The 24402-nt window shown below is 53.3% G+C and overlaps 1 protein-coding gene across 4 annotated transcripts in view; it reads right to left on the bottom strand.

Annotated features, from left to right (window-relative positions):
* Window positions 1-2756: 2756 nt before the first annotated feature.
* The window catches only part of ITGA3 (integrin subunit alpha 3), a 35619-nt gene continuing 13973 nt past the window's right edge, over window positions 2757-24402 (bottom strand). For 3 of the 4 annotated variants that reach the window (XM_084984794.1, XM_021067145.2, XM_084984795.1), the window contains 22 exons: window positions 22273-22359; window positions 21570-21777; window positions 20935-21131; window positions 18162-18250; window positions 17917-18053; window positions 17667-17753; window positions 15936-16003; window positions 15721-15857; window positions 15348-15497; window positions 15152-15249; window positions 14664-14811; window positions 14334-14402; window positions 13411-13490; window positions 13230-13307; window positions 12614-12716; window positions 12324-12506; window positions 12026-12148; window positions 10884-10997; window positions 9769-9867; window positions 5297-5422; window positions 4818-4960; window positions 2757-4086 (listed from right to left, as the gene is read on the bottom strand). In XM_084984794.1, coding sequence (XP_084840920.1) covers window positions 4850-4960; window positions 5297-5422; window positions 9769-9867; window positions 10884-10997; window positions 12026-12148; window positions 12324-12506; window positions 12614-12716; window positions 13230-13307; window positions 13411-13490; window positions 14334-14402; window positions 14664-14811; window positions 15152-15249; window positions 15348-15497; window positions 15721-15857; window positions 15936-16003; window positions 17667-17753; window positions 17917-18053; window positions 18162-18250; window positions 20935-21131; window positions 21570-21777; window positions 22273-22359 — 2492 coding nt within the window. In that variant the 3' untranslated portion in view covers window positions 2757-4086; window positions 4818-4849. The remainder of the gene's footprint in view (window positions 4087-4817; window positions 4961-5296; window positions 5423-9768; window positions 9868-10883; window positions 10998-12025; window positions 12149-12323; window positions 12507-12613; window positions 12717-13229; window positions 13308-13410; window positions 13491-14333; window positions 14403-14663; window positions 14812-15151; window positions 15250-15347; window positions 15498-15720; window positions 15858-15935; window positions 16004-17666; window positions 17754-17916; window positions 18054-18161; window positions 18251-20934; window positions 21132-21569; window positions 21778-22272; window positions 22360-24402) is intronic. The other variant, XM_084984796.1, reaches the window with a different exon arrangement.

Genomic DNA, 24402 nt, shown 5'->3' with positions numbered 1-24402 from the left:
TTTGGGAGTTCCTGTTGTGGCTCAGTGGGTTAAGAACCTGATATAGAGGATGCAAGTTCAATCCCTGGCCTTGCTCAGTGGGTTAAGGATCTGGCTTTGCCCTGAGCTATGGCATAGGTCGCAGATACGGCTCCGATCCTGCCGTTGCTGTGGCTGTGACAGGCCAGCAGCAGCTGCTGCTTGGAGTCGACCCCCAGCCTGGGAACTTCCATGTGCTACAGGTGCGACCATTAAAAAAACCCCGAAAAACAAAAACCACCACCACATCAAAAACTATTATTGGAGTTCCTGTTGTGGTGCAGTGGAAACGAATCCAACTAGTATCCATGAGGATGTGGGTTCGATCCCTGGCCCCGCTCAGTGGGTGATGGGTCCAGCGTGGCCAGGGTGTAGGTCACAGATGTGGCTCAGATCCCGTGTTGCTGTGGCTGTGGTGTAGGCCGGCAGCTACAGCTCTAATTCGACCCTTAGCCTGGGAACATCCACATGCCTTGGGTGTGGCTCCAAAAAGAAAAAAAAAAAAACCCAGAAAACAAAAAGACAATTAACTGTCAACCTTCAAGTAAAAGGAAACCCTGAGGCTGGGTGTAAGAGACAGATATGAGATTTCCCACGGTCCTCCCCTTAGAGCTAGGCTTCCATAACGGGGGTTCTGTGCTTGGATCAAACTCCTCCTGCAGAGATTGCTTCAGGGCGGGTAACAGCAGGGCTGGAGGTATCAAGCTAGGTTAGGTGATGGGAAGTTAACAACCCCACCCCCCCACATTCCCAAATTTCCCGCTACATGTACAACATGGCTTGGTGGGGTGGGGGGAGCCCTCGGGGACTGAGTCTGACAGCCGATTTTTCTCAACACAGGCTTCCACAGCAGTTTAGAGAAGCAGAATTGAGGGTCTCAGCCCAGAACAGAGTCCCTTCCCTCCCGCTGACAACTCATTGGCCAGAATGAGTTACGTGGCACCATCCAACCAGGTGGGGCCCAGGAAGCGCAATCCAGCCCGGTGCCCAGGAGAGACAGAGGACCTTATAGGCTCTCTCTCCTTCTCCCTCTATTTTTTTTTTTTTTCTTTTTTAGAGCCGCACCTAGGACATATGGAAGTTCCCAGGCTAGGGGTCGAATCAGAGCCATAGCCATCCTATGTCATGGCCACAGCAATGTGGGATCTGAGCCGCATCTGTGACCTACACCACAGCTGACTGCAACGCCGGAACCTTAACCCACTGAGCGAGGCCAGGGACTGAACCCGCATCTTTATGGATACTAGTTGGGTTCATTACCACTGAGCCACAACAGGAAGTCCCTTATGGGTTCTTTCCATGACAAAAGAGCCAAGACCCTCTTCTGAAACAGTCTGGAGATGCTGCCGCTCCAAGAAGCTCAAGAAGTTTGCAATTATAAAGGGTCCTTTTCCGTAAAGTGGGCATTGCTGGCATCACTGCCAGTTTGTTTCTTTCATGAAAGTCTGGCCGCCCCAGTCCTGAAAATGCCTACTTGTTGTCACATGCGTGTGTGTGTGTGGTGCACTGTGTGTGTGTTCTCATCCAAGCAGCTGCTCACAGGAGGTGGGGCTGATCCTGTGAAGCTGGCCAGAGGGATGTCTAGATCCCACGCTTTTCTTCAGCAGGAAGTGGCTGCAAAGGACTGGACTGAGCTGGCGGGAGCCCTGCTCAGCCTGAGCTGGGCTTTGACAACACACATGTGTGTATTCCTGACTCCGTGAACAACCCGGGTTCTGGAAAACAAAGGTCTAGGTAGGGGCTGGGGTTTTCCTGGAGGACATGGACATTTTACTGTCAATCGGTGACAAATCCCAACCCAGAAAGTGAGGGGGCAGGCTCCCCTCGAGCAGGTGGAGGGCAGACAGCAGCCACAGGGAGGCAGACACCAGGAGGAGCCCTGGGACCAGCATCTGGTCTGTGGGCTCTGATGAGTCAAATGGAGGAGCTGCCTCTAGGCGCCCCTGAGTGGTCACATCCAAACTTCTGTCTTGCCAAACATCACCGCCACAGGACCTGTGCCACAGGTCAGGACAAAGAAGTCATAGGGAAGGTGGCCTTGCTCCACCCTCATGTCTGTGTGGCTGGGACACCTTAGCACAGAGGAGGCGGTGGAGAGCTTGCCCCATGCTGTGGCCGTGAGCTTCATCCTGAAGCACCCCAGGAGGAAGCGTCGCAGGCAAGGGTTCTGGGTGGACTTGCCCAGAGGCTGGGGAATGGATGCCAGGACCTTTCAGGTATTCCAGCCTCGGGTCACTGGTTCACCTTCTGATCTGCTCAGCATGGTTCCCCGGGGTGGTGGTGGGGAAACTGAGGCAGTACAGCAGGTTCTCTGAATTTAGCCACCAGACGAGGGCTCTCGGCTCTCCACCCATGCACCCAGCCTCCCTGCACCATTACCCAGGGCTACCTGTTTCTACAGCAGAGTGGCTCCTGGCCCCTTGCACACCCTACACAGCCCCACCTCTACCCGACCCTCCTCCCCGGAGGTCCGCCAAAAAGCCATTTGGGTTCCACCCATTCTCCTCGGATCTCTTCCCTTATCTGATATTCTGGATCTCAGTTATACGACCATGACCGTCCCTTAGACGGGGGACCCCTGAGAACAGAAGTGGATCTTCCCCATAGAGCTTCACCCTCCCAACCTCTAAGACCCCTGCGCTTGGTTGTGTCCCGCTGGGGGGGTCAGCCGGAGAGCAGATCCATCGGACTGAATGGGGCTGGCGTGGGGGTGGCCGGAATACACCCTGGGCGATGTGTACAAACTGGGAGCTGTTTACTAGTTGCCGTGAGAAGCCTATATACAAAGAAGGCACGAGGAGGGGGAGGGAGCTCCCCTGCTACAGTACCGTGGATGGGGGTGGGTGGGAGAGGTTTTCTGGAACCAGCCTCAACTTCTACCATGGGCCACGGTGGGGGGAGAAGGCAGAGCTGAGTTGGCTCTGAAAGCCAAGGACAGCTGGGAGCTCCACGTCTCCAGCCCATGGTCCATGGGGGTAAAGTGGGGTCTGGCTGATGGGACAGGTGCAGGGCTCCCTCCCTCTTCTACATTCAAGTGTTGCTCCCCCTGTGATCTCATGGGGGGGGTCCCTCCAAGCCTTCAGAGGCCGGGTTGGTCACGTGGGTGAGAAGTGGCATCTCTTCTGTGTCCTTCTGACATCTCCTTGGCCCAGGACCAGTCCCCTCCTCTGCTGAGGAGTCCCCCGCCTCCCCGGGCCGTCGGAGCACAGTGTGTTCTGGCTGCCTGGCAGCGTGTCCTTCTTTCTTTCTTCGGGCTGCCTTTCCTGCTAGTGCATGGGTGGCTGTGGCCAAGGACAGAGATTTCGCCTCGATTCATGAAAGAAAGCCAGCTTGGGGACTTTCTTTCTAGTTCCTTCTGCTCTTGGGTCTGAACAACCAGCTCCTGCAAACACCCCCTTGGACAACCTCGGGCAGGCTTCCCACGCTCTGGCATGGCTGCTGGGGGCTGTGCCCGGGCCCAGCGGGCTGCTCTTTGTCAGTGGTTTTCATCTCGAGGGCTGAGTCAGTCCAGTGACTATGGCTCACGATGGGTCCAGTGTGAACAGAGGAGGCGTCACCACAATAGGGGCTGCTTCCTCCTGGCTCTGGCGGAGGTCCTTTGGCTTGGTTTTGGCACAGGCAGAAGCTGGGACACGCATGTCCACACCCCACCCGGGGTGTACAAGCACGGGCCACAAGCATGTATGTCCAGGGCACAGGGCTGCAGTGCTCAGCAATGCAAGGTCCACGGCCCCGGCCCTCCTGCAGGGAGAAGGCCACGGCTGGATGGCACGTGAATGCACGTGAAGACGTGTGTGTGCCCGAGCCTGCTGGTGCCAGCCAAAGGCAGTGGCCCCTGTGGACTGTCGGGGGCATAGCTTATAAATAGAAGGGGATACGGGGGGAGCGGGGGTGGGATCCGGGTGGGGGGTGTCAGTAGTATCGGTCCCGAGTCTGCCAGCTGGTCACCCAGTGCTTCTTGGTGGGCACAGTGCTCCCTGGAGATGGGTAGCGCGCCTCCTCCCGGATCCGCACCGCGTGGTACTTGGGCATGATCCGGTAATAGCGGGTCCGCTTAAAGAAGTCACACTGGAGGTGGGGGAGAAGACGAAGCCCATCAGCATCTGGCTTTTGAGGCAGCGGGGAGAGGTGCCCAGCTCCCTCTTTGCCCACCAGAGGTCCTCACAGCCAGGACCGCCACCCAACCACAATGCCATCTCCCTGCACTGACAGGGTTCAGAGAAAGGAGGCCCCAGAGGAAGGCAGAGAGGAGAGGGAGAGGCAGATGGAGATAGATGGGAAGTTGTTGAGACAGCTGACCGAATGGCTAGGAAGGGTGGGGACCGTCCCTGAGCACAAAATTGGGAGGGGCCAGTTTGTCACCCCGAGGGGGCTCCTAAGAGGAAAAGGGCTGTTTGCCAGGGGGAAGGGCTCCCCTAGTCCCTTCCTGCCCTGGAGGTGGGGCTGGGGAGTCACATCACTCTGAAGTTTGTCTTGTGGCCTTCAGAGATGGGGCCCCGCCTTGGTCTTGACCCCTTTCCAATCCCCAGAAAGTGAAGGGGGCACAGGGAGGGTTTTATGGCTCCCTCTTGGGGTCCCAAGTCCTTGAGGAGCTCAGGGGGGAGGCTGGGGGAGGGCAGACACCCGGAGCTCTCCCACGGGTGTGCAGGGGAGGCAGACAGAGTGGCCTGCCCTTTGGGGTGGCGCCAGGGACAGAATCAGGTGCAGAGAGGACCCATGAAGGAAGAGGAGCAGATAGGACAGAGTCAGAGGCCCCAGCCAGCTGGGGGCTTGGGAAGGGGGCCCGGAGGCCGCGTTACCCGGGTGGGCCGGGGGTGGGGGGCTGCCCCCCTCAGTAGTCGTCCGTCAGCCTCTCCGTCTCTGACGGCTGGCTCTTCATCTCCGCCTTCTGCCTCTTAGCTTCATACAGGGCGCGAGTGCGGGCTCGCTTGAAGAAGCCGCACTGCGGAGGGGGGGAGGGGGAGGGGCCATCAGGGGGAGCTGGGGGGTCCTTGCCAGCAGCACTGGTAGTGAATTGGGGCTTAGGGCCGGGGGACCTGGCTGCCTGAGTCCCAGCCCCAGCTTGGTGGAGAGGTGGGAGCCAGTGCTCCCGGTTCCCCTTTCCGTCTTTGCAGGTCCCCCCATTGACCGGGACAGGTGCATCCCGGAGGGTGAGGTGAGGATGGGGTGGGGGTGTGGCTGGGGGAAGGCGGGGTGGGGGGGAACATGGGAACGGCTGGGGTGAGATGGAAGTGTGGTCCCAGAGTGGGAGTGCCAGTGGCGGGCTGGGTGTCCTAACCTTCCACAGCAAGAGGATGATCAGTCCCAGGAGCAACAGCCCGGCACTCACAGCCACAAGCACCAGCCACAGCTCGATCTCGGCCGGCAGCTCCTCCACCAGGTCAGAGTCAATGTCCACGGAGAACTGCAGGGGGTGAGAAGGGGCTGAGCTTTGTGTCCACGCTCTTTAGGCCCCCCCAAGCTCATCCTTCCTTGTTTTCAGGAACCTGCTGTTTGATATACTGCCTGTAGGGGGCACTCGGGGACTGGAAAAGCCCCTGCTGGTCCTCTGACAGCAGCAGATTCCTCCATCCTACAATTTCTCCCAGGTGCAGTCCTGGCTTCACAGGGGGCAGCCTCAGATCTGGGAGGCAGCCTGGAGGCTGAGTTTGTTACCCACACATCCGGGTTTGGGTACCAGCTCCATCCCTCACGAACTGTGGGACCTTAGACAAGTAATTTTACCTCTTTAAATCATTTCATCTGATAAGGCAATCATAATGCCTACCTCACGGTATAGTAGAGTAGTCAAAAACATGGATTCTGGAGCCAGGCTACCTGGCTTCAAGTCCTGGCTGTGTTATTCACTAGCCGTGTGACCTTCGGCAAGTCACTTAACCTCTCTGTTGTTCATCTGTAAAATGGGGATTATGCTAGTAATACCTACCTCATGGGTTGCTGGGGAGGATTAAATGTGTTTACCATGAGTAAACTGCTTTGAGCAATACCCGGTACACAGCAAGCACTCCATAAATATTTACAAAAAATAAAGACTGCATAGCATTATAGCATCATTTTTTCTTTATTATATATCAATGAAGATATATATTACATATTTTATAATATAAAATTATTCTGTATATGTATATATAGATCTTTTTCTGACTGTATACTATTTCTCAAAAAGTTATTTTATTATTTTAAAAAATACAGATGATATAAAGGACATTAAAGGTTTCCAGTAATTTTACTCTATAGAAAGAGCTATCGTCAACATTTTGTTGAGTCTCTTTCCATATTTTTATTTATTATTTATTTATTCATTGTCTTTTTAGGGTTGTCCCCATTGGCACATGGAGCCTCCCAGGCTAGGGATCGAATCTGCACTGCAGCTGCCAGCCTACAGCCACAGCAATGCCGGATCTGAGCTGCACCCATGACCTACACTGCAGCTTGTGGCGACACCTGATCCTTAATCCACTGAGTGGGGCCAGGGATCGAACCAGAATCCTCATGGATACTAGTTGGGTTCTTAACCCGCTGAGCCACAATGGGAACTCCTCTTTCCGTATTTTTAAACGCCTATGTTAAACATATATTCTTCTTCTTCTTCTTTTTTTTTTTCTTTTTGCCTTTTCTAGGGCTGCTTCTCATGGCATATGGAGGTTCCCAGGCTAGGGGTCCAATCGGAGCTGTAGCCACCGGCCTACACCACAGCCACAGCAGCGCAGGATCCGAGCTGTGTCTGCAACTTGTACCACAGCTCACGGCAACGCCGGATCCTTAACCCACTGAGCAAGGCCAGGGACCGAACCCGCAACCTCATGGTTCACTGGTTGGATTCGTTAACCACTGCGCCATGACGGGAACTTCTAAACATATACTCTTTTTTCTTCCACATAAATGGGATCTGTGTGTACTATACACACTCTTCTCTGACCTTTTTCTTCATCTTTCGATGTCAATTAATAAAGATCAACCTAATCCCTTCTGATGACTGCACAGTCGTTGTAGGAAATGTACCGTAATTTATTGAACAAATATTCTACTAAAAGACATTTAGATTGTTTCCAATTTTCTGCCACCATAAACAACGCTTTAAATATCCCTATATATTTAGGTTAGGTTTACATACTTGTCCCCTTAGCTTTTAAGACATAGTGTCATATGCTGGATCAAAGGAAATGTGCATTTAAAAATTTAATAGCTATTGACAAATTCATCCCCCCAAAGAATCTATCATTTTATCCTCCAATCAATAGCATTTCCTTCTACCTCATCAGCGCCAGACAGCATTATTCTTCTAAATATTTTCTAATCTGATAGGAAAAAAAACACTCATTGCTGTTATTTTTACTCCTTTACAGTTTAGTTGAACATTTGGGAGTTCCCATCGTGGCTCAGTGGTTAATGAATCTGACTAGGAACCATGAGGTTGCAGGTTCGACCCCGGCCTTGCACAGTGGGTTAAGGATCCGGCATTGCTGTGAGCTATGGTGTAGGTCGCAGATGTGGCTCGGATCCCGTGTTGCTGTGGCTCTGGCATAGGCTGGCAGCTGTAACTCTGATTCGACCCCTAGCCTGGGAATCTCCATATGCCTCAGGAGTGGCCCTAGAAAAGACAAAAAAAAAAAAAAAGATAGTTTAACATTTGTATCTCGCCCTATGTACCCTGCCTGTTTATCTTTATGCTGCCCTTTATTTTTATGTATTAAAAATATGTCTATCAATATTTTGGCGTATATGCTATAAACTTTATGAAAAGCAATATATCATTTGCCAGTTTCTTTACTATCGCTTTTGCTGCATACGGCTGTAAAATATCAGGTAGTCTAATCTGTCAAATGCTTCCTTTGTGATTTCTGAGTTGAATAATCTGACTCCTGGATGTCCCTTGTGGTGCAGCAAGTTAAGGATCCAGCATTGTCACTTCAGTGGCTTGGGTCGCTGCGGTGTTGTTTGATCCCTGGCCTAGGAACTTCCACATGCCATGGGTGAAACCAATAAAAGTAAATAAATAAACAAGTAAGTAAAATAACTCCCTCTTCCCATAATTAAAGATTACTATCAAATTATTTTCTGGGAGTTCCCATCGTGGCTCATTGGTTAACAAATCCGACTAGGAACCATGAGGTCGAGGGTTCGATCCCTGGCCTCGCTCAGTGGGTTAAGGATCCGGTGTTGCCGTGAGCTGTGGTACAAGTTGCAGACACGGCTCAGATCTGGAGTTGCTGTGGCTGTGGTGTAGGCTGGCAGCTACAGCTCCGATTCGACCCCTAGCCTGGGAACCTCCATATGCCGCGAGAGTGGCCCTAGAAAAGGTAGAAAGACAAAACATATATATATATTTTTTTCTGAATTTTCTTCTGATATATTTTAGTTCCCATATTTAAATATTTTAATAGAACTCCAGTGTGTTCTTGTTTATGGTGTGAGGCAGGGATTTGTCTTTACTTTCCCGATACTACTTAATCATCTACCTTTTCTACCTTTCATCTAATTAAAAATGCCATCAGGGAGTTCCCGCTGTGGCTCAGTGGTTAACGAACCCAACTAGTATCCATGAGGACCCAGGATCAATCCCTGGCCTCAGTCAGTGGGGTAAGGATCTGGTGTTGCCGTGAGTTGCGGTGTAGACTGGCAGCTGCAGGTCCAATTCTACCCCTAGCCTGGGAACCTCCATGTGCCATGGTGTGCCCCCCCCAAAAAAAAGAAAGAAAAGACAAAACTAAATAAATAAATAAAAATTTAAAAAAATAAAAATGCCATCAGGGAGTTCCCTGCTGTAGCACAGTGGGTTAAGAATCTGACTGCAGTGGCTTGGGTTGCTGCACCTACAGATGTGATCTCCAGCCTAGTACAGTGGGTTGAGAATCCAGCATTGCCTAAGCTGTGGTGTAGGTCACAGCTTCGGCTTGGATTCAATCCCTGGCCTGGGGACATCCATATGCTGTGGGCGCAGCCATAAAAATAAATAGATCAAATTTTAAAATTAAAATGCCATCTGTATAATAAAGTCAATTCCTATTCTTTTTTTTTTTTTTTTTTCTTTTTTGTATTTGCTGGCCACCCTGCAGCATATGGAGCTTCTGGGCCAGGGATCAGATACAAGCCACAGCTGTGACATATGCCAGATCCTTAATCCACTGTGCCAGGCCAAGGATCTAACCTGCATCTCAGTCCTCCAGAGACACGGCTGATCTCCCTCGCCACAGCAGGAACTCCTAAAGTCTTATTCTGATCTGTCGATCTTTCTGGCCCTTCCTCCACTACCTCAATTCACTTTAGGAAATGTACCATAATGCATTTAACCAACCCTTCATTCACCTTCTCTAGGTATCGCCTCTATATCTCCACTTACATCCTTTGCACAATCAAATTATTAGCAATTTCATCATCTTTCTTTTTCCAGATTGCGTCTCAGAATCAAGTTTGGGAACTTTTTTTTCAAGTCTCCACCAAGACAGATCCTTGTCACAGAGGTGCCGTGCAAATCAAAGAAGCTCAAGCAGAGCTTCTCAATGCTGGCTGCACGGCAGAATCACTGGTGGGGGTGGGTACTTTTAAACATACCAATACTGGGGTCCCACCTCCATAGACTCAGATGTCACTGCTCAGGGGCGCAGTCCAGACACCAGAAATTCTCCAGGGGAGTCCCATGTGCTGCCACGATTGAGAACCCCGTAGCTAAAGTGTGCGAGAATGCTCTGAAAAGATGCCCTGTGCTCCCACGCCCCGGCTAGGCGCTATCTAGTTGACATGCTCACTTACCCACACTGTCCTATTCTCCATATTGATGGTGGGGACGCTAGTCCGGAGGAACAGGGTGGCCCAGCTGGTTACCCTGACTCGGTCAAGGTCTCTGTAATCCTGGAGGGGGGAAAGGATGCATCAAAAGAAGCAGGTGAAGCCCCTCTGAGCCTCCATCCTGACCCTAACCCCCTCCCTCCAGGACACCCTCGCTCCACACAGCATCCTTCAGCAGCATCCCTAAGGACCCGATGCTACGCCTCCCCTCCTCCACCCTTGAAGGCACAGCATGCAATCCGCTGCGCCTCAGATCCTGTGTTGGATGCTGGGGTCAGCAGAGACAATGAAGGTCACAGTCCAGGTCTGGTCTGTGGGCTAAATCTGGCCCATGACCTAGTTTTTTAAAAAATTGAAATATAATGTCCATTGACAATGGTGTGTTACTTTCCATGACCTGCGTTGGGACATAAAGCATTACTGGCACACAGACACACCCATTCCTCGTCTCATCCTCCACTGCATTGTCTGGGGCAGCTTTGGGCTGCTGTGAAGACGTGAGTAATTAAAAAACTGCTTGGTCCACAAAGCTGAAGAGATGTTTCATCTGGTCATTTATAGAAGAGGTTTGGTTTAGGGGGCACATGAGAAGGCTGGCAACGGCAGCGGAGCGTGGGTTTACTGGCATGTGTGGCTTCTGCGAAACTTCTGTGGGTGTCCAGAGGGGAGAGGTCATTTTCAGCTGGAAAAGTCCGAAACGACCTCACTGGTGGTGAAGCATCTGGGGGAGACCTCAAATGCTGGACAGGAGTTTGCATGCAGAGAAGCAGAGGGAAGCTGGCATCCAGGGGGAAGGAAGAGCTTGGGCTAAAGCAGGGAGGTGGGAAAGTCATAGACAGAGGACAGACTAACAGACACACGAGAGAAGGTCAGGTTGGCCGGAGACAGAATTATGTCATGTCCACAGACACAGACTAACACTAACACGGCACACAATAGGTGCACAACCCGTCACCCATCGATCTCCAGGCTGTCCCTGACACACTCGGGCACACACGTGTGCCCTGGCCTCACCCTCTCCCTCCTGCTCTCCTCGCCCAGGTGGGTGGCAGGAGACACCTCCAGACCCCGGCACTGACCTCAATGAAGGTGCTGTTCCAGACCCGTGCCTGCACTGTCACGTTGGTGATGATGGGGGCATCAGGAATGGGGCACTCCAGCCACACACAGCGGGCGCGGTCATTGTCACACCTCTGAGGTGAGCAGGGAACAGAAGACATGAGTCTTTTTTTTTTTTTTTTTGCCTTTTCTAGGGCCGCACCTGTGGCACATGGAGGTTCCCAGGCTAGGGGTCCAATCGGAGCTGCAGCTGCTGGCCTACGCCAGAGCCACAGCAACACCAGATCCAAGCCACATCTGCGACCCACACTACAGCTCATGGCAACGCCGGATCCCTGACTCACTGAGTGAGGCCAGGGATCGAACCCGCAACCTCATGGTTCCTAGTCGGATTCGTTAACCACTGAGCCATGATGGGAACTCCCAGGAGACCCCAGTCTGATGAGGTGCTGTGTCCCTGCCTGGAGAGGCTCATCTCCTGCCCTCAGAGGGGCCTCGCCTTGTATTAGGGAGCAGCCAACTCAGTGGCCCCAAGGAAGAGACACTGATTCTCTTCCCAGGGGCCCCAACCGGTTGGAGTGATGTTTCTGCTCAAATCCTGGGACGAGGTTAAGGCTGGGGAATGCAGAGAGGTGAGATGAAGACGTGGGCGGTGCAGGGCGCCCTCTGTCGGAAGGGAGAGAGATGACCAGGCCTGGGTATCGAGGTGAGGCCCAGCTGGGTGGAGAGGGAGGCGTGAATCCCATGTGGATGGAGCCTGAGTGAACAAAGGCTCAGCATGGGAAGGGGGTGGGAAGGTGATGTTGGGGATCGGCCCCCGTTTACATGCACAGGGATCAGATGTCCTGTTCTCCATGTCACTGATGTCCAGATATGCTTGGTCCAAAGAATGTGCCTTAAACATGAGCGTGCAGGTTGTGGGGGGGAGTATGGGAAGGGATGAGGGCAGGCCCCTTTGGGTCTGCTGTGGGTGCCACCAAGCCAGGGGTGGAGTATGAAGAATCTAGAGGGAGTTACCCTGTGGCTCAGCAGACAGGAATACATGAGGATGTGGGTCTCCTGGAAAGTAGCATCTATCTCCATTGCTTCGTGTCCCCCTAGGTGTCCACCCACCTCGGGACAGTTGGGCACAGTCCTCTCTACCCCTGCCCTGGCCACTCACCAGTTGGGTCTCAGACCTGGCTTTTTTGGCAGCAGCCAGAGTGATAGGCGGGGGGCCCTGGCCTCCCCCCGGGTCCAGCTGTCGCCGCCTGCGCTGTGGAGATGGTGGCCTGTCTTCAGGAACCTGAGGAGGGAAGAGGGGATTTGCTGGAGGCGGGCGTGGGAGCAGAGGCGAGAGGAGGAGGAAAGGGCAGGCCCCAAAAGTGTACAAGGGGAGAGAGAAGAAGATGCCAGCCTTGCCACCCCGCAGCTGGCACAGGAAATGATATGCAAGGAAATGATCTCGCTGGTGTCCTTACAGAGAGAGTGAGGTTGAGAGGGTTGATGAGATCTCCAGGTGGCTGGCAGTGCCAGGACCCGTTGCCATGGATGGTGATCTCAGTCGGGTACAGCAGCCACTTGCCATTGGTGACTTCGTAGGGCCACTCCAGCCCCAGGACCAGGGTCCCAAGTTCTGCCAGCCCTTCCCCCATTGGGCCCACCTGTGGGTACAAAGAATGTCACGGCCACTGTCTCATGGGAAACCACCTCCATCCAACCATCCCCCAGCCATCACACCCCCAGGCCTTGGACCCAAAGACCCTCTTACCTGGAACTCATACTTGAGGGGGCTTCCCACATCCTCCACAGTTTTCATACCCGACTCGCCCATCACTGTCCCCCCAAAGAAGCTTTGTAGCCGGTGATTCACCCTAGGGGTAAGAAACAAGCTGGCATCATGAGAGACGGGAGAGCCTCTGGCAGGGGGAGGTGGGCACCAAGGTGAATTACAGCTCCCCTGACATCAGGCAGAGCTGAGTTAGACCCCAGCTCTAGCACATGCTAGCTGTATGGCCTCACACAAGTTTGTTATCCTCTCTGAGCCTCCGTTTCTTTATCTGTAAAGTGGGGTTCATCTGTTAAGTGGAGTCACTGTATCACGGGGCTGTTGTGGGAAGATAATGAGATGATGCTTAGAACACCCTTAGCACAACGAACTCTCATGAAAAGACAGGGTCACACCAACACGTTCGCCCCAGTTTGCGCATGCCTCCACTGCCACCTGCTCTGCAAGAATACTCATAGTAACCATAACGACAGTGGCATTGGCCTAAGGATACCAGGCCAAGAGCAGGGTGGCAGAGGAGCTTGAGACCCCCTAGGGACAGAGAGGCCCTAGCCCGGGTCCAGCAGGCTGGTGGTGGTGGGGGGAATGTGGTACCCACATGCTGAGCGAGGCCTGGAGTGTGTAGTCCACCAGCAAAGTCAGGGTCTTGGGCCGCAGGTCGTCCTGGTGACTTGATCTGGGGAAGGCATGCAGGGGGAAGGGGAGGAGATGTGGCTGGAGCGGGGGAGGTCCCAGGACCCCTCAACCCCGACCCAGACTGGCTTCTCAAGGTCACTCACGTGGAGAGCTGCAGCTGCGCCTGGAGTTCCCTCGTGTGCAGGGTCACCCCGATGACCTCGAAGGCGATGAGCAGCTCCATCTGCCACGAGGGTGAGGGAGGCAGAGAGGGGCGTTTGGGGTCAGGTGGGGGTGATGCCATGGGGAAGAGAGGGGCTGAATTCTATACTAGGGAGCTGGTCCTCTCTGGCCTCCTCCTTGCCTTCTGGGTGAGGTCTCCACCTCCCACCTGTCTACCTTCCTCACCCCATCCATTTCCCTTTTCCCTTTCCTTTCTCTCAGTGACATCCCTGTTATTTTTTTTTTATTTTTTTATTTTTTTGGCTAGGGGTTGAATGGAGCCAAAGCTCCTGGCCTGCAACACCAGGTCTGAGCAGCAACTGTGACCTACACCACAGCTCATGGCAACACCAGATCCTTAACCCACTGAGCGAGGCCAGGGATCGAACCTGCATCCTCAAGGATGCTAGTCGGGTTTGTTAACCAACTAGCCACGACAGGAACTCCACTAGTCAGATTCTTAAACTACTTTTGAGCTACATGAACTTGAGCAATCACTGAAACTTTCTAAGGGCATGTTTCCTTTCTGTAAATCAGCAACTTCCTTCTCAGAAGATAGTGAGAACTATCTGATATAAAAGCAGCATGGTGTTGGGCTCATGGCCTGGCACATAGTAGGTGTTTAGTAAAACTAGTTTTTCCCACCTCCACCTGCTCTAGCTTTGTGCATAGCTCCCTAGTGGCCCCATTTTTCTCAGTCTCTGGGGCTCTCCCCCTCCCTTGCTGTATCTCTCCCTCCCTCTCTCTGGCTCTTTGCTTCAGGGAAGCCTGGGAAGTAGGAAGGCAGAGGTGCGAAAGATAAGAAAGTCATCAGAGGAGTAGCCTGGGACCCACAGTAGGCTGGGAAGGTGTGATCGGGCCTCACCCTCTGGTTCCGTTTGAAGGGGTTCCCCAGCTCGCAAATGATGGTTTCGTTGGCCTGGCAGGCTCCAGGCTGAAGAAAAGACAAATCAGGTGGTCAGAGCAGGGCTTGTCCAGCCCCTCCCCTGTGGCACAGGGCCTGAAGCCCTAGAGGCTTGAAAACCGGGTTCCCTTAGCAGCAGAGATGCTGCAGGCACCCGAGGAAGCCCAGCCCAGAGGAGTAGGTGGGGGGGGGTGGTTTATGGCAAATGGCAGCATATGCACATGACATGCATGTAAGATGCAAATACATGGCGGAGCCGCGGTTGGGCTCTAGGGGGCGGAGGGCACTCACAGGGCGCACTGAGGACAGCAGCAAGGCGGAAGGCACCGCCAAGGTGAGCAGCGCTTCGTGGGCATCTTCCCCGGCCCGTTCCCGGGTGGGGGTGTTGGTCACGTTGATGCTCAGGAGAAGTTTTCGCGTGTCTCTCCTGTACCGGAGCCTGAGAGGGGAGGAGCCCCGGACTGAGCCCAAAGCCCCGCCCCTCGTCGGCCCCTATCCCTTAGGCCCCGCCCCTCGGAAGAAAGACGCTTTTCTAGCCGGTGTAAGACGAGCCTTAGAGCTCCCAGCTGGCTAACGAGGATCCCTTTCCCTCGAACTCGCCTCTCTATGAGACCCCACTCCTCAGATCTTACCTGGTCTCTCTCCTTTTCCTGACCAATAGGGTCCCGCCCCTCAATTCCCAATAGCCAATGAAATCTGCTCCACCCATTGCTCCCGCCCCTCAATTCCCAATAGCCAATGAAATCTGCTCCACCCAATTCCGGAGGCCTAGGGCGCACCTGCTCAGCCGCTGCCCCTGCTCCGACACGAAGGCCGCCCGCATCTGCAAGTTACTGTCGCACTTGTTGTCCTGTCCGCACTCCTTCTGGAACTGGACCTGGCGGTGGTTGGAGGTGTGAAGGGCCCACCACCCACAGCGCCTTCTCGCCCCACAGCTCCCCCGGTCCCCGCCCTTTCGGCCCCGGCCCCACCCACCTCCGTGTAGTTCTCCAGAGCCTGTGCCTGGTTGAGGACCGGGTAGGCGTCCAGGGGCCACGGTCCCAGCCGGGGGCGCTCAGGCATCCGCAAATGTAAAGAGTAGTTCATGGAGATGACGATGGGACGGAGTTTGTCGCGGACATTGTCCTGGGAAAGGAAGGTGACCTGAAGCCAGCTCTGCGCTGCCCTCCAAATCGAGTTGAATCCTCAGACCACCCTAAACTCTAGGGAGGAGCCGAGGCCCCATCCACCCTGAAAACACCCTGCAAGGCTGACTGAGACCTCAGTCCCTCACCCTTAGGCTGGGGGACTCTGGCTACCTCCCCTTGGGACTGTGGTGCCCATGTGCCACCCCTCGCCTCTCCCTCACCATCAGGAGCAGGTCCAGCGTCTGGCAGCGTGTCTCAGGCATGGAAAAGAAGCCGTGGAAGACAGCTGACTGGCTGTGTGCGAAGCGGAGCCGGGGTGGGCGGCGGTCCCGATCGGCCTCCAGCGTGTAGGCCAGGGCTGCAGGTGCACAGGCTGGTCAGCAAGTGACCAGGTGGCCATGGCCCCCCTCCCCGCGCCCTGCAGCCCAACACTCACTGATATTCCGCCTGTAGTTGGGGTTCCCCGCACTCTGGTTGTAAGCAAAGCACAGCTCAACTTGCACGCTGTTGACAGGTGGAAGACACACAGGAGAGCCTGGTCACAGTGGGACCCAGCTATCTGGGCCCTGGCTCTCATCCCTCTTTACCGGGCAAGGGGAAAAGGGCCCTACAGGGGAAAAGCAGGGGCAAGACTGGGGAGTCCATAGTGCCCCTCGCCCTTTCCCTCCCTACTTTCATTAGAGCCATAGAAAACACAGTTAGAGGGTACCAATGGGGAACCTGAGGCCCTGAGAGCAGGATGAGTGGCCTGAAGTCATCAGTCAGTTGTTGCGCCAGCCCAGTCTTGGGCAGGATCCCCAGTCCAGATCTCCTTCCCCACTGCCCGCTGCTTCCCTGCTCTGTCGACCTTTGCCTTCTGATTCAGTATCTTCATTCACACCCAGATACTTTGGTTATCACCATCATTACCAAACCATCTCAGCAACTAATATTTGTTCTTTCCCCTAGGGCTGCTCTTGTGGTCCATGGAAGTTCCCAGGCTAGGGGTCGAATCGGTGCTACAGCTGCTGGCCTACGTCACAGCCGCAGCCACACCAGATCCGGGGTGCGTCTGCGACCTACACCACAGCTCACGGCACTGAGCGAGGCCAGGGATGGAACCTGCATCCTCCTGGGTACCAGCCGGAGTCATTTCTGCTGCACCACAATGGGAATTCCTTAGCAACTAACATTTTTTTGAGCATTTACAGTGTATACGGTGCCATGCTAAGGGCTTTTTTTTTTTTTTTTTTTTTTTTTTTTTTGGTCTTTTTGCCATTTCTTGGGCTGCTTCTGCGGCACATGGAGGTTCCCAGGCTAGGGACCAAATCGGAGCTGTAGCCACCGGCCTACGCCAGAGCCACAGTAACGCAGGATCCAAGCCGTGTCTGCAACCTACACCACAGCTCACGGCAACTCCGGATCGCTAAGGGCTTTTTGTACATTATGTTATTTGCTTGTCACAACCCTGTGAATTGGTTTATCATCATCAACTTTCTTTTATAGGCAGGGAATCTGAGACTCAGAGAGATTAATAGTTTGCTCAAGGTGGCTCTCTCCCCTTCTCCACATCCCATCCACCTGAGTGTTTTCCTCTTCCCTCTTCTTCCAGGATTTCTCTCCTCAGAGCCCCCACCTACCACTGCAGTGGGCATAGCTGGGATTTGAACCAGGCAGTCTAGTGCTCCTTCTCAACCGCCATGCCCTACGGCCCCCTCCCAACCGATCCATTACCTCTTGCAAGGTGTTTTTTTCCTGTTTTGGTTTGATTTGTTTTTTGTCTTTGTAAGGCCACATTCGTGACATAAGGAAGTTCCCAGGCTAGGGGTCGAATTGGAGCCACAGCTGCTGGCCTATGTTACAGCCAAAGCAGTGCGGGATCCGAGCTGTGCCTGCAACCTATACCTCACCACAGCTCACAGCAATGCTGGATCCTTAACCCACTGATTGAGGCCAGGGATTAGCAGGGATTCAACCTGCATCCTCATGGATACTTAGTCAGGTTCTTAACCCACTGAGCCACAACGGGAACTCCTGGGTTTTTGCTTTTGAATGAGGTTGGGTAGGGAAAGCAATGCTTACCCAAGAATCAACCCTTTAAAGATGGGATACCAGGAGTTGCTAGGGAAGGGTTTGGGGAGCCAGCTCAGGAGGAACGGGTGGGCAGAGTGGGGCCTGAGAGTCTCACCAGGAGGTGTCCGTACAGAGCGCAGGGTCCAGCACAGATGGCCTGGCCACCAGGGTCTTGTGAAGGATGTTGATGACAGGCCGGGCCCTGCATAGAAAACGAAGACATCAGTGCCTCCCGCCTGCCCCAGGCCAGGCGGGGGGTCGGGGCTCAGGCTTGCATGGGCCTGCTGCTGAAGATGGACAGAGCTGGGGCTCCATGCATTCAGGGATAGAGGAGAGGAAGACCCCATGCAGGTGCCCTGGCTCACCGCAGCAGCACGATGCGGTCCGACAGGCTCCCCACCAGCAGATCTGGGTAAAAGTTCTCGTCTACATCCATCCGCCCACTCAGGGAGTAGCCGAAGGTGGCCAAGCCAGGCAGTCCCAGCTTCTCTCCATGGATGACCTAGGGGCAGAAGTGGGGCAGGCTCTGCGCCAGGCTCTGGGGAGTGAGGCCCAGGGGGAATGGGGGGGTGAGGGAAGGAGGAAGGGCCCCTCTGTCTGTCCACCATACCTGCTGGGGCTGTCTGAGGAGCCCCCCGGAACTGCCGTGGTAGATGTACACTTGGCCCAAACCCTCGAACGGGGCTCCCACCGCGATGTCTGCGGAAGAGAGAAAGTGCAGGGTCACCCTGGACCATGGTTCCCCAACCCAGTGCTCTAGACACAGAGCTCAGCATGCCATTGACCTCCCTGCCAGGCCGGGCTCGGAGCATCGGGGAAACAGAGTTCTGTGGCTCAGGATTAAGACTGGGACCAGGAGCTCCTGTCATGGCTCAGTGGTTAACAAATCCGACTAGGAGCCATGAGGTTGCAGGTTCGGTCCCTGGCCTTGCTCAGTGGGTTAAGGATCTGGCGTTGCCGTGAGCTGTGGTATAGGTTGCAGACGCAGATCGGATCCCCCCCCGTGTGGCTGTGGCTGTGGTGTAGGCCGGTGGCTACAGCTCCAATTGGACCCCTAGCCTGGGAACCTCCATATGCCACGAGAGCGGCCCAAGAAATGGCAAAAAAAGACAAAAAAAAAAAAAACAACAAAACTGGGACCAGCAGCCACCCAATTGCCTGCTTTTATAGGAGGGACACAAGGTCCAGGAGAGGGGAGTGACTTAGCTGACGTCACACAGCCAGTTAATGTCCCAGGCAGGTGAGAGCCTCCGATTCCTGACCACTGGCTGGTGTTTGTTTCTCCTCATTACAGTGGCTTCCTTCTCCGCCACCACCTGCCCCTCCAGAGGCCTGGCTCCTCTAATGACCTTTATCAGCAGGGTCACAAAAGCAGGTGTTCTCCATTGGTGACTTTGCCAGGGAGTTACTAAGCACCTCGCCTTATCTAATCCTCCCAAGAGTGCTGGCGGTAGGTACTACTGCCCCCAGATGAGCCAATAGGCTTGGGAAACCCAACATTACACAGCTCCTGAGTCGAAGACAGGCTATTTGAGCCCATATCTGTCTAACAGTGGGGGCTGGGGTTTTCACTGTCATGAACTCTACATGTTAAAATGGCCAGAACTTTTTTTTTCACTCTAACCAGGATTTTCACAAATAAATCCAAAATTTTTTACCTTTTTTTTTGTTTTGTTTTGCTTTTTGTTTGTTTGCTTGTTTTTGCTCTTTAGGGCCACACCCACGGCACATGGAGGTTCCCAGGCTAGGGGTCCAATCAGAGCTACAGCTGCCAGTCTACGCCACAGCCATAGCAATGCAGGATCCGAGCCACGTCTGTGACCTATACCACAGCTCACGACAACACCGAATCCTTAACCCGCTGAGCGAGGCCAGGGGTCAAACCCGCCACCTCATGGTTCCTAGTCGGATTCTTTTTTTGCTTTTTAGGGCTGCATCCATGGCATATGGAAGTTTCCAGGCTAGAGGTTGAATTGGAACTACAGCTGCTGGCTTACACCACAGCCATAGCATCACAGGAGAGCCGCATCTGCAACCTGCACCACAGCTCCCGGCAACGCTGGATCCTCAACCCACTGGGCCAGGCCAGGGATCAAACCCACAACCTCACGGTTCCTAGTCAAATTTATTTCTGTGCCATGATGGAAACTCCCTGTCTTACCTTCTTAAACTTTCTTGTTTGCTACTTTTGATCTGATAACGCCTGGGTAACCAGGAAGCCAAACTTGTTAGAAAAGTAAGTGAAGGAAGAATGAGTAGGTCCTGAGTGACAACTGGACCATTCTGGTTATCAGTAAATGCTTGGGCTTCATTAATGGAACTTTCTAGCACCTATTTTGTCTCTGGAGAGGTCCCTCTGTCATTCTGGTTTTCAGATATGTTCTGGGAAACTTAGATGGTCAGAGAAGTGACTTGAACGTTAAGTCAGTGCAATGTCTGTTGAGTCCCATGGCAACCAGGCTCGACCTCTTGATCTGTCCTTCTCCCTGACACGCCAAAGTCTGATTGGTCACCAAGTGTGGCCGAGCCCTAATGACATCCCCTCCATCCGCGACTTCTACCTCGTCCTATTGCTTAACACCACACACCTGATACACTATATTCTTTTTAGGGTGAACCTGTGGCATATGGAGGTTCCCAGTCTAGGGGATGAGTTGGAGCTGCAGCTGCCAGCCTACACCACAGCCACAGCAACCCCAGATCCGAGCCACACTTGCAACCTAAGCCACAGCTTGTGGCAATGCCAGATCCTTAATACACTGAGTGAGGCCAGGGATCGAACCTGTCTCCTCATGGATACTACTCTGGTTCTTAACCCCCGAGCCACAATGGGAACTCCCTGATATACTATATTCTTGATCGTGACACCCCCAGGCTTGCTCCCCTCTCCATACACCCCACGTCGCCCTCCAGAATCATCTTCCAAGGTATACTATACCACGCTAGCGTATCACATCCCTGCCCCCAAACCTTTTTGGACACCCCGTTACCATAGCCCAAATATAAAGCCCCAGTTTTTTCTGCCTGGCTTTCGCAGTGTCCACCTCACCCCCATATCACCCTCTAGCCTCATCTCTGATGTGAACATCCTACACCCACTAGATCCGGGTACAGCACACAAGAATACCACACTCACATGATGCCCGTTCGGGTCCCTCTGTTGTGCACACTCAGCCCAGCCTTTGATGCCCAGTGGTACATCCACTCCTCCAGGAGGTCCACCGAGCTTGTTGCTGGGGGCTCCCGCTGCATGCCATCTCTCCAGCCCTGCTGTGAGCTCCCCATACCTGGGCCCCAGCCCATCTCCACTTTGGGCCCTATCAAGCCTGGGATGCAGCTAGCGCTCAGTCAGTGGGTGCAGGGGCAGGAGTGCTGGCTCATACCCTGGAATCCGTCCTGGTTGATGTCGCCAATGCTTGCCACAGAGAAGCCGAAGGCAGAGCGACTGGGGCCATGAAGGAGGAGGGAAGGGTCGTCCGGGAAGGAGGTGCCTGCCTGGTTCATGAAGACATAAACGGCACCCCCTACCTCCTCTTTCCGCTCAAAGTAATAGGGGGCGCCGACCAGGAGGTCCTGCCACCTGCACAGGAGAGAAGAAGGGGGAGATGGGACATACAGTACAACTCTTATTGAGCAGGCATGATTCCACAAATGGCACTTCTGGTTATAGGTCATGGGAAGGACATGGAAGTGTCACCGTGACCTGTCTTAAGAAAAAACACATGTTGTAGAGAAGCCATGCAAACCCAGATCACACCCAACAGCCCACGTCTGTTAGAGCCGTACGAACGACTGGAATAGACAAGGAGAGGCAGGCGTCATGAAATCGACATGCAAACATCCAGGATCCCATAAAGTCTGGTGGCAAATCAACACGCAAAACTGAGTTGCAAATCCCTGCAAACTGCAGGCCAAAAAAATGCACCACTGCAAACCTCCATTACTCGGCCCTGGCTTGGGCAAGCCCACTTCCCTCATCATTCTCCCCGCCCCTAAAGAAGCATCCCTGGATTCTCACCCATCATTGTTCAGGTCTGCCAGGGCAATGGCGCTGCCAAAATAGGCGCCCACCTGCGTGCCCTCCAGCACCTGTCTCCTCCGCAGGTCTCCGCCTGCCTCCTGGCTCAGCAGAAAGACAGCACCCACATGTTGGTGCCTCGGGGCACCCGTCACAATGGTGATGTTCGTGGGATGCAGGATGGCACTGCCCACCTGCATTGTGTACCCTGGGATGGGAAGAAGGTGGTCAATCGAGGCCCCGGTAAAGTTTGCCCCTTTTACTCTGGACCTATCCCCCAAGAACTCCCCCACCCCATTATCTTCCAGTCCTTTTATTTTTTTCTGACTGCACCTGCAGCATATAGAAGTTCCCAGGCCAGAGATTGAACCCACGCCACAGCAGTGAGAATGCTGGATCCTTAGCCCTCTGAGCCACCAGGAAACTTCTACTCCTCTCTATTAAGCTGGGCAAGGAAGTGGACCTTGGGTGCCCAGTCCCCTGTCCTGCTTGCACATTGGACTGTGAGCTTCAAGAGGGCACAGACTGCATCTTGGGTATACACAGGTGGCAGTTATAAGTATGGGCTAGTTGAACCAAATGCCTCTAATCACACTGCATCCTGACCTCGCTCCCCCCAGGCTCTGAAGGCGAGAGGACCAGTGTGCCATGGATTGAGTCCCTTCCTCCTCTTTGCCCAATGGGCCACCACCACTAGACTTACCAATATAGAGGTTTCCTTGGTCCTCTGGGTCCTTGTAACTGTATTCGGATAAATCCCAGTCCTTCCGCTGAATCATGTAGCTGTTTCCTTCACAAGGATTTGAGGAGGGGGAGCATAAGTCACCTTCCCTTGCCTCCACTATGTCCAACCCTGGCCCCCAGATATGGGTAAGGATAACCCCTTTTTGGGGGGAGTCCTTTGCCATTTGCCGATGACTTCCTGTCTAACAATTCTGGGAGGTTGAAGGATGAGCCCATTTTTCAGATGAGAAAAAGTGAGGCTTAGGGATGGAGAGCTCATTGCAGGGCCATGGTTGGAATGCAGTCATCCAGGCACCTGGATAGCTCCCCCAAACTAGACACTGAAGCCAGACCCCACACCACTATTACTTCCTAATCCTGCCCCCAAACTCGGGCTGCCTACCTGTCTCCCGCTCCCCAGGGCTGCTGCTGCAGCGTGTCTGTGACCCTGCCAAGGTTCTAAAGGACCCCGGGGGTGGGAGGGCAAGACTAAAGACCTTGGCCTTGGGTGAGCCCAAGGCTGTGACTATATCTAGGGCCACAGGTTGGTCAAGAGGACAAAATAAAAAAGTCATGGGATGTAACATACAGCATCAAGAATATGGTCAATCAATGAAATTGGAGTTCCCATCATGGTGCAGTGGTTAACGAATCTGACTAGGAACCATGAGGTTGTGGGTTCCATTCCTAGCCTCGCTCAGTGGGTGAAGGATCTGGCATCGCCATGAGCTGTGGTGTAGGTTGCAGATGTGGCTTGGATCCTGTGTTGCTGTGGCTCTGGGGTAGACTGGCGGCTATAGCTCCGATTAGACCCCTAGCCTGGGAAGCTCCATATGCCGCGGGAGTGGCCCTAGAAAAGGCAAAAAAAAAAAAAAGAGAGAGAAAAAAAAATGAAATTACTTTGTCAGGGGGACAGATGGTTTCTAGACTTAGAGCGGTGATCATTTTGTAAAGCGGTGATCATTTTGTAACATATTTAAATGCTGAACCACTCTCTTGCACACCTGAAACTAACAAAACATTGTGCGCCAGCGATACTGCAATTTCAAAAAAGGACCAGATTCTGGGTCCCCTCTGCCTGTTGATCCTGCAGTAAGGGAAAAAGGATGGCTGTTGCTACAGCCTATCTGCTGTGGGGGTGCAGAGATGGAGGAGGTGTGAGCAGCCAGACTCCTGCGAGGCATTGCATGGCGTGGCAGATGCAAGCATGGGCTGACATGAAAAGATGCCCACAATTTACTGACATGTGAAAAGGAAGTAGCAGAACAGCATGTTTAGTGTGAGTCTCTGCGTGTGTGTTTCTTAAGTTATCTATATATTCTTTTTTTTTTTTTTTTTTTTTTTTTTTTTTTTTTTTGCCTTTTCTAGGGCCGCTCCTGAAGCATATGGAGGTTCCCAGGCTAGGGGTCGAATCGGAGCTGTAGTCACTGGCCTACGCCAGAGCCACAGCAACGTGGGATCCGAGCCACGTCTGCAACCTACACCACAGCTCACAGCAACACTGGAACCTTAACCCACTGAGCAAGGCCAGGGATGGAACCCACAACCTCATGGTTCCTAGTCAGATTTATTAACCACTGTGCCACGATGGGAACTCCTATCTATATATTCTAAAATAAGTCTGGAAAGATCCATAAGACACTGGGAAATGGGACAAAAGAGATGGGGGAGAGAAAGGGCAATTTCCCCTTTATTTTACCAAACCCTACAGCACCATCTAATAGTTGTACCAGGAACGTGTTTTATTTTTTAATAAGTTTTTATCTTTCTCTCTTTGCTTTTTTTTTTTTTTCTTTTTTTGCTTTTTTTAGGGCCACACCTGCAGCACATGGAAGTTCCCAGGCTAGGGGTCAAATTGGAGCCACAGCCATGCCAGATCCAAGCCACGTCTACAGCCTACACTGCAGTTCACGGCAATTCCACATCCTTAACCCACTGAGCGAGGCCAGGGATTGAACCTGCGAACCTCATGGATACTAGTTGGGTTCATTAACACTGAGTCCCAGTGGGAACTCCCCGTTCTGAAGTTCTGAGTGTCTGCGTACATCTAGGAGACTTTCATAGGAAAATGAACCGGTCTTTGGATGATTTTCTTTATTCTTAATAAATT

The sequence above is a fragment of the Sus scrofa genome, chromosome 12, assembly GCF_054392235.1.
Source record: "Sus scrofa isolate SSC_HxYL_T2T_F1_AM1 chromosome 12, Sscrofa_HxYL_maternal_Yorkshire_Landrace_v2.0, whole genome shotgun sequence".
In the NCBI taxonomy this organism is placed as follows: Eukaryota; Metazoa; Chordata; class Mammalia; order Artiodactyla; family Suidae; genus Sus; species Sus scrofa.
Note: the sequence above shows the minus strand (reverse complement) of the source record. Positions and strands in the feature narration are given on the sequence as shown.